Raw genomic sequence first — 7480 nt, 5'->3', positions numbered from 1 at the left:
CTGTAATCCCAGCATTTTGGGAGGCTGAGATAGGAAGATCAGGAAGATCACTTGAGGCCAGAAGTTTGAGACTAGGCTGGCCATTGTGGCAAAATACTAGCCAGGCTTGAATCCTGGAAGGATTCAAGAGTATATTTTCAAAAGATGCCATGAGAGCGAGAGAGCAAGAGAACGAGAGAGTGAGGGAGAGAGGGAGGAGGGAGGGGGGAGAGAGGGAGGGAGGGAGAGGGGGAGAGAGAGAGAGAGAATGTGTATGTATGTGTGTAGGTGGTGATGGTTGTGGCAGTGGCAATAAAGATTCACATGCAAAATCCTTTGGGTATGTTCATTCCTTCATAATCTATGCTTGAATTATACTGACCTTTGAAAGAAACCCAAGGCCTTTGAATGGGGATCTGTAGATTAATTTAAAAAATCAAGGTAGGCTGGGCGCAATGGCACACACCTGTAATCTCAACACTTCGGGAGGCCAAGGCAGGCGGATCACGAGGTTAGATTGAGACCATTATGGGTACCACAGAGAAACCTGTCTCTACTAACAATACAAAAAACTAGTCAGGCATGGTGGCACATACTTGTAGTCCCAGCTACTTGGGAGGCTGAGGCAGGAGAATCGCTTGAACCCAGGAGGCAGAAGTTGCAGTGAACCAAGATAGTGCCACCTCACTCCAGCCTGGGCAACAGAGCGAGACTCCATCTTAAAAAAAAAAAAAAAAAAAAAACCAAGGTAACTGAAAAGTACCAACGTTTTCCTAAAGGGTGAAAAAAAAAATTTTTTTTTTAAACACTAAATTTTAAACTCTCTAAAAATAAGTTATTTTGTAATAACTTATAAATTCTAAAGCATCTTTTTAGAATTTATATAAATGATAGGACTATTTGTGTAAACATGCCATTGGCTCTCATTGTATCACTAAAATGTGATGCTTTGCAACAGTCCCTGATTTTTAAGAGAAAAATCTGCCTTTTAGTTTCCCAATGGAACATCAATACTTCATTAACCACATTAGGAATGATTTCAAAAATGTTTGTGTGCTTTAAAAAAGAACATTTGGTTCAAAATATATATTTAAACTATATTAAGACTATCTGATTTGGAATAATGCATTAACATCATTACCAAATCAAAACAAGATTTCTTAATATCCATCCATTTATAGTCTAGCCCCAGGAAAAGCACTGAGCAGTCAATATAAACCTCAACTCTGCACAACGGAACTCATATATTAAACTCATTGACAAGCCACTTAGGTCCACAGCATATTTACTCCTCCTTTATACAGAATTCTCAAAAGTATGCATTGTTTTCCAAATTAACAGTAACAACACAATATTGAATTTTAAAACAGGAGACAGGTCCTGCTGACACGGTGAAAAAAGACAGTAGAATGTGGTGAGAATTCAAAAATATGAAAAGAGCTCCAAAGAGCTAATGAATGAGTGTGGACTCTGAAGCTAGTTCAGCCCAAGCTCTGCCATTTACTAACCAAATAATGTTGGGCAAGTTACTTAGTAACTCTGTGCCTCAGTTTCCTGGTAAAATAGAAATTTTAACAGTTAACTTCACAGAGTTGTTGTGAGAAATAAAGGAGGTAAAAGCATATAAAATGGGAAGAACAGTGTCCTGGCACGGAGTTTTCTCTCAATGGAGGTTAGCTGTTATTATTGTAAATGAGATGAAAAAGAAAACCTTAGTTATACAAAAAGTAAATTTGAGGTTGTATAATATAGAAGTAAACAAACTTATGCACTTAAATTGGAGAGCAACAACAACAGCAGAACATAAGAAATTTTCCTTGTGGTAACTTCCCAACATGAAGAAAACTTCAATTATGATCAGTATACGCTGTTTAAGATGGCACAAATGTGGGAAGACTTTCTTGAAATTGTTTTTGTAATTGAAGAGGTACTTTCCAAAAATCTTGGAACACATGATTATTTTTAATAATTATTGATCAGTATACACTGTTTAAGAAGACACAAATGTGGACTTTGTTTTTTTTAATTCAAGAGGTACTTTCCAAAAATCTTGGAACACATGATTATTTTTAATAATTATTGATCAGTATACACTGTTTAAGAAGACACAAATGTGGACTTTGTTTTTTTTAATTCAAGAGGTACTTTCCAAAAATCTCGGAACACTTACTTTGTTGTTGTTGTTTTTTTTTTGGGACAGAGTCTCACTCTGTCACCAGATGCCAGGCTGGAGTGCTGTGGTGTGATCTTGGCTCACTGCAGCCTCTGCCTCCTGGGTTCCAGAGATTCTCCTGACTCACCCTACCAAGTAGCTGGGACTACAGGTGTGTGCCACCATGCCCACCTAAGTTTTGTATTTTTTAGTAGAGATGGGGTTTCACCATGTTGGCCAGGATGGTCTCAATCTCTTGACCTCGTGATCCACCCACCTTGGCCTCCCAAAGTGCTGGGATTACAGGTGTGAGGCACCACGCCCAGCACACTTGATTATTTTTAACAATTCATTCCTAAGAATTAAAAGTCTTACTATTTTTGTTAATATGTGGGCATCTACAATGTAATAACTTTATAATCAAACTATACAGTCTCAAATTATTGAGAACATCCTAAGAAGTCAATAAGCAGTTATTTGTCTTAAAATTCTGGTGAACTTTTTCTCTTGGGCCTCAGACCTCAAACTGGCACCTCAACTTTAATGATTGTCTAAAATCCTATTATCTGCCCTTGGTATTATAATTTCTCCTTGCCTTAATGGTGTATTTTAATTTTTAACTCCATTTCATGGAGATCTTCCTGGCTCAGTCTCCCAAAGTGCTACAATTAAAGGCTAATTCTAGCACTTTGGGAGACTGAGCCAGGAGGATCACTTGAGTCCAGGAGTTCAAGACCAGCCTGGGCATGGTGGCTCATGTCTGTAATCCCAACACTTTGGGAGGCCAAAGTGGGAGGATGGCTTGAGTCCAGTAGTTCAAGATCAGCCTGGGCAGCAAAGTGAGGCTTATTCTCTACAGATGATTTTTTTAAAATTAGCTGGGCATGGTGGCACACGTCTGTGGTTCCAGTTACTTTGGAGACTGAGGTGGGTAAATCACTTGAGCCCTAGCAGTCAAGGCTACAGTGAGCTGTGATCATGCCACTGCACACCAGCCTGGACAACAAAGTGAAACTCCATCTAAAAAAAAAAAAAAAAAAAAAAAAAACCTCTTGGTCCTGATTGTTATTTATTTTTCCATTTTATGTCTCACACATACACAATTATTTATGCAATTAGGTGGGCTTTCAAAATGAAATTCCTAAAAACTAGAATAACAGTTTTAATGAAGAATAGACTTAACATTTTATTAAACCTGAAATAACATTTTGCCTTAGGTAAGTATAACAGCAAAATTTAATAATTAGCAATAGTATCTGATTATGTAAAACCACCTGTCACATTAAATCAAACAACAGACTTTTCTTACCATTTCTGTGTGTAAGCATTTCTCTCATTTCCTCATGGTCACATGGATGAGTAAAATCAAACACACTGTGTCCAGTGAGTTCAAACTGTAAACACATTAAAAAAAATTAGGATTGTATCATAAAATCATAAAAACATACAGAAAGGCTCCTAATATGTGTACATTTTACCTGAGTTAATCCCATATATTTGTTCACATTATCGGAAATGTAAATCATGTCACCATCATCTGTGAGAACCATAACAAAACCATCCAAGGCTTTCAAATAAAAGCAATTCATTTGTGCTTTCATTTCATCTTCAATATCCAAATCACCTAAAAAGGGCACAAGAAAAGGAAAATTAGTTAAAAAGTTATACCTAAATGATATAATATTTAGATGTTTTTATAGTTTTCTCACAGATACTTTATTTAACATATACAGTCATTTAAACAGAGAACAGTCAAGGCCAGAAGCTAGAAAGAGCATAATTAGATGTGCCAGCTGCTTTTCATGATTATTTAAAGTAATGTAGCAAGGTAAATGATCAAAGAAGAGGAGTCATGTTTTTTAAAGGAAGAATGAAAGGTAGATGGAAGAGGAGAAAAAGGAAAAATTAAAAAAAAAAAACAAAAAAAAACAGTATCTTTAAAATTCCTGACTAAAGCTTTAAAAGGAGGTAAAAAGGATGTTATAATAGAAAAGAATTCAGAGTATGTTTAAAAGAATAAAGCAAAACAAAATTACAATGCAAAAAGAATGATTATTTCAAAGAATAACTTAACTGATGAGAAAAAAGTGAAGTTTGATAAAAATGGCAAGAATTATAGAACAAATTTTAAAAGTGTACATATCACAACATAATGACATATACAAAATGAAAACATTGTGACCACCTTCTAAAAATAATTTCTATTTACTTCTAATTTCTAATTTTCAGGCCTATTTACGCCCTTGTAAAATAACTCACCAGCATCCAGCAGTTTCCTCACACGCAAATAGCTGATGGTAAGTCTCATAACAGAAGCCTTATCAAGATGTGAGCTCACATTATGTGGAAGTGGCAACTGATGAGCAAGCTCATAAAAAACTTCAGATTCTTTACTTCGCCGAGATCTGGCTGCATCTCGAGACTTTTCTTTTCGACGTTCAGAACTTATCCTACTTAACAACAACAAAACAAAACAAAACATGAGACGGAAAAAGTTTGCCTTAGCTTGAATAAAACTACATTTCTGTTCATCACAGAAGGATTAGAAGATGCCATTTAATTAAATTACATTGAGTTTTGTCTACTAGATGAATGTACTTTTATAAAGGACAACTATATAAATTTTGGATTACTGCATACAAAAGGAACTCTCACAAGAAGTCCCAAACCAAGCTTTAAACCTTTCGGAAGCAGGTGTTTCTCCCCAGCATGTGTAATTGCAGAGAATGCTTTTATTTTAGGCAAAAACTGAAAGTAGCCTGTATATCTAAGGCTGTACTTCATAGTCATTCAAAAGTAGTCTCAACACAAAGAAACCATGATTAAGGCTAGAGAAAACTACCTAAAGTTGTACATAATAACTTGAAAACAGGAGTTGTTAGCAGGTAGAACAGTAATAGCTACAAACTGATTTCTACTCAAGTTTCTTTAGACTCCAATACTTTCTCACTCTTTACCTTACCACATGAACAACACTGACAATAAGCTATAGGAAATGATATTAGCAGCTACAAGCCAGTGTAGGTTGCCTCCTCCCTTAGTAGCCTCTTATCTATTACTAGCACAATAGGTACCAAATAAATGTAGGAATATGGAAGAAAAAAAAGCTGTGGCACACACAATACCCAGAATTTAAAGGGATAGGTTAGCAAAGATAAAGGTGTAAATACAATGACGTATTTTCAGGGAACTAGTCCAAGAAGAAAGATTTTCATCGTCACACCAAGCAAAGCCGTCTTCCTTTGCTTAACTGCCTAGTGACATCTAAGAGCTTCTTCAATACCTATAGTTTATTAAAGGCTACCATGTGCCAACATTATCCTGTACTAGGTGCCTAATTCTCTCAGGACAACCTGTATATAGGTTAAATATTGTCCCTATTTTACAAATGAGGGAACTGGCATTCAATAGGTTAAAAGTAGCCATTATGTATCAAATAGGATTTGAACTCAGGTGTTTTTTTTTACTCCAAAGTCTTATCTTTTCCAAACTGTTTCTCTTCTTAATAAGGAATGCTGCTTCTACTTCAAACACTCCCATGATCCCCTATGCCCCTCAACTCAATCCTGTTAAATTGGTTCTTGGCCAAATGTTAAAAACAACTATTACGATTTAGTGACCATTGAGCAGTCTACTAAATAAGGACTTTTAGCCAGCATTATTTCACTTAATCCTCCTTACATCCCATTAATGAAGTATGTAATTGTCTCTACCTAAAATCTCTCAAATGATCTGCAAATCTGAAAGATCCAACCACAGGGCAGCATTCTCAAGTAACAGGCACAGTTCTTAGCATATGGAACTGTTATAACTCTTGTTATAATATAACACAAGTTGTATTGTGACAATAGTGATGCTTGTTTTAGCACTTACTCAAGTTTGTGTGCTTGTAGGACTTTTATACTTTAATAAGGAATGTAAGCATGTTATTGTAGTAACTGAACTTTGATACAAAAATTTCAACTCAAGCATCTAGATCAATTTAACTTGGGTACCTTGAAATTTAAGATGAGTTATTAAAAATTATTATCTTCATCTGGTTAGATAGATGGTGACACCATTATCACTTATAACTAGTTATATGAATCTATATGAACTATAACTAGTTACATGAACTAGGATTTTCTCAATGCTATACTATAAAAAAAATGACTCGCTGAGGCTACATGAAAATGCAAATGCCAGCAGTCTGTAATTTCATTTTTCATTTCACTGCATTGTTCTCTGTAAATGTTTTCAATCTGAATTTAGAAATGTATGACTTGATCTGTATAAGCAGAAGAGTAAAACAAAAAAAATACAATGTATGGCAATACTACTCCAGTATATAATGGAGTTCCATGCACTATTCTCAGGATGAGGGGTGTCTAGCAGGTCCCTATTGGCCTTAACAGAAACTGTTTCCCTCACTTCCTCCCCTGCCCGCTTAAAGTGGTAGGTGAGAGGCAGTGATAGCTATGAGAAGCAGATTTCTATCTGATTCAAATAAAGCCTCCAAAATAGAATGATAATCAGTTATCTCATGTTAAACCTAAATATTAGTTCAAATGCCACATCAGTCCAGGCATTCGTCGTTGCCTAGGCTGGTCTCAAACTTCTAGGCTCAAGCAATCCTCCTGCCTCATCCTCCCAAAGGGCTCAAATTACAGGCTTGAACCATTGTGCTTGGCCAAGGTGGTCAGAATTTTATTAAAAACTTACTATATTTGTTCTGAACCACTCAATGGATGTAAACTACCAATAAATGACTACCCAAAAGAAATACTTGATTAAAAATTGAAAAGCTTATAATAGCTGCTATGTGCTTTTAAAGGGTATCTGATCAAGCTAACTATGGTAATGAAATGTCTCCAAGCCCTCTGAAATACATGTATTGTCCAGAACTTTGAAGATAGCAGTGACGGTCCAAGGAGTGGCAATAAGCATCTAAGACAAATCCATTAGAAATGTGAGGTTAGAAAAAGCGTCTAAGGGACAGTATATTTAAAATCTAGTGCAGACTGAAAATAAGAACATGAGACTGAATTTTGGAAGAAAACCAACCTTCAAGAAAACAACTAATATAGACTTGAGAATCCTGTATTAGATGAAGGTGATAAAAATCATTATGTCCTTTATCATATAATGAGTCTAGACATAAACCAATCAGTGGATCTATAATAAATATTTAATGGAGAAATTTGTATAATATCCTTCATATGTTGACTACTGGAGGTCTTATAACATTTCTAAGTAACCTTAAAGCTTACTTAAAGCTAAAGCTTCCGAAATTCTTACGAGTTTCAGCACCTGAACTGCCCAGCTTCTTGTCTAGTAGTCACAAGAAGGCTAATTTTATCAGTCATTTTT

General features: G+C 35.6%; 1 protein-coding gene across 5 annotated transcripts in view; it reads right to left on the bottom strand.

The window, feature by feature from the left end:
- Positions 1-7480, bottom strand: part of HIF1A (hypoxia inducible factor 1 subunit alpha) — a 55931-nt gene that overhangs the window by 22161 nt on the left and 26290 nt on the right. For 3 of the 5 annotated variants that reach the window (XM_017533942.1, XM_017533945.2, XM_017533947.2), the window contains exons 2-4: positions 4391-4584; positions 3610-3755; positions 3441-3525 (exon numbers count right to left, since the gene is read on the bottom strand). In XM_017533942.1, coding sequence (XP_017389431.1) covers positions 3441-3525; positions 3610-3755; positions 4391-4584 — 425 coding nt within the window. The remainder of the gene's footprint in view (positions 1-3440; positions 3526-3609; positions 3756-4390; positions 4585-7480) is intronic. The other 2 variants (XM_017533944.2, XM_017533946.2) reach the window with 1 other exon arrangement.

The sequence above is a fragment of the Cebus imitator genome, unplaced genomic scaffold, assembly GCF_001604975.1.
Source record: "Cebus imitator isolate Cc_AM_T3 unplaced genomic scaffold, Cebus_imitator-1.0 Scaffold83, whole genome shotgun sequence".
Classification (NCBI taxonomy): Eukaryota; Metazoa; Chordata; class Mammalia; order Primates; family Cebidae; genus Cebus; species Cebus imitator.
Note: the sequence above shows the minus strand (reverse complement) of the source record. Positions and strands in the feature narration are given on the sequence as shown.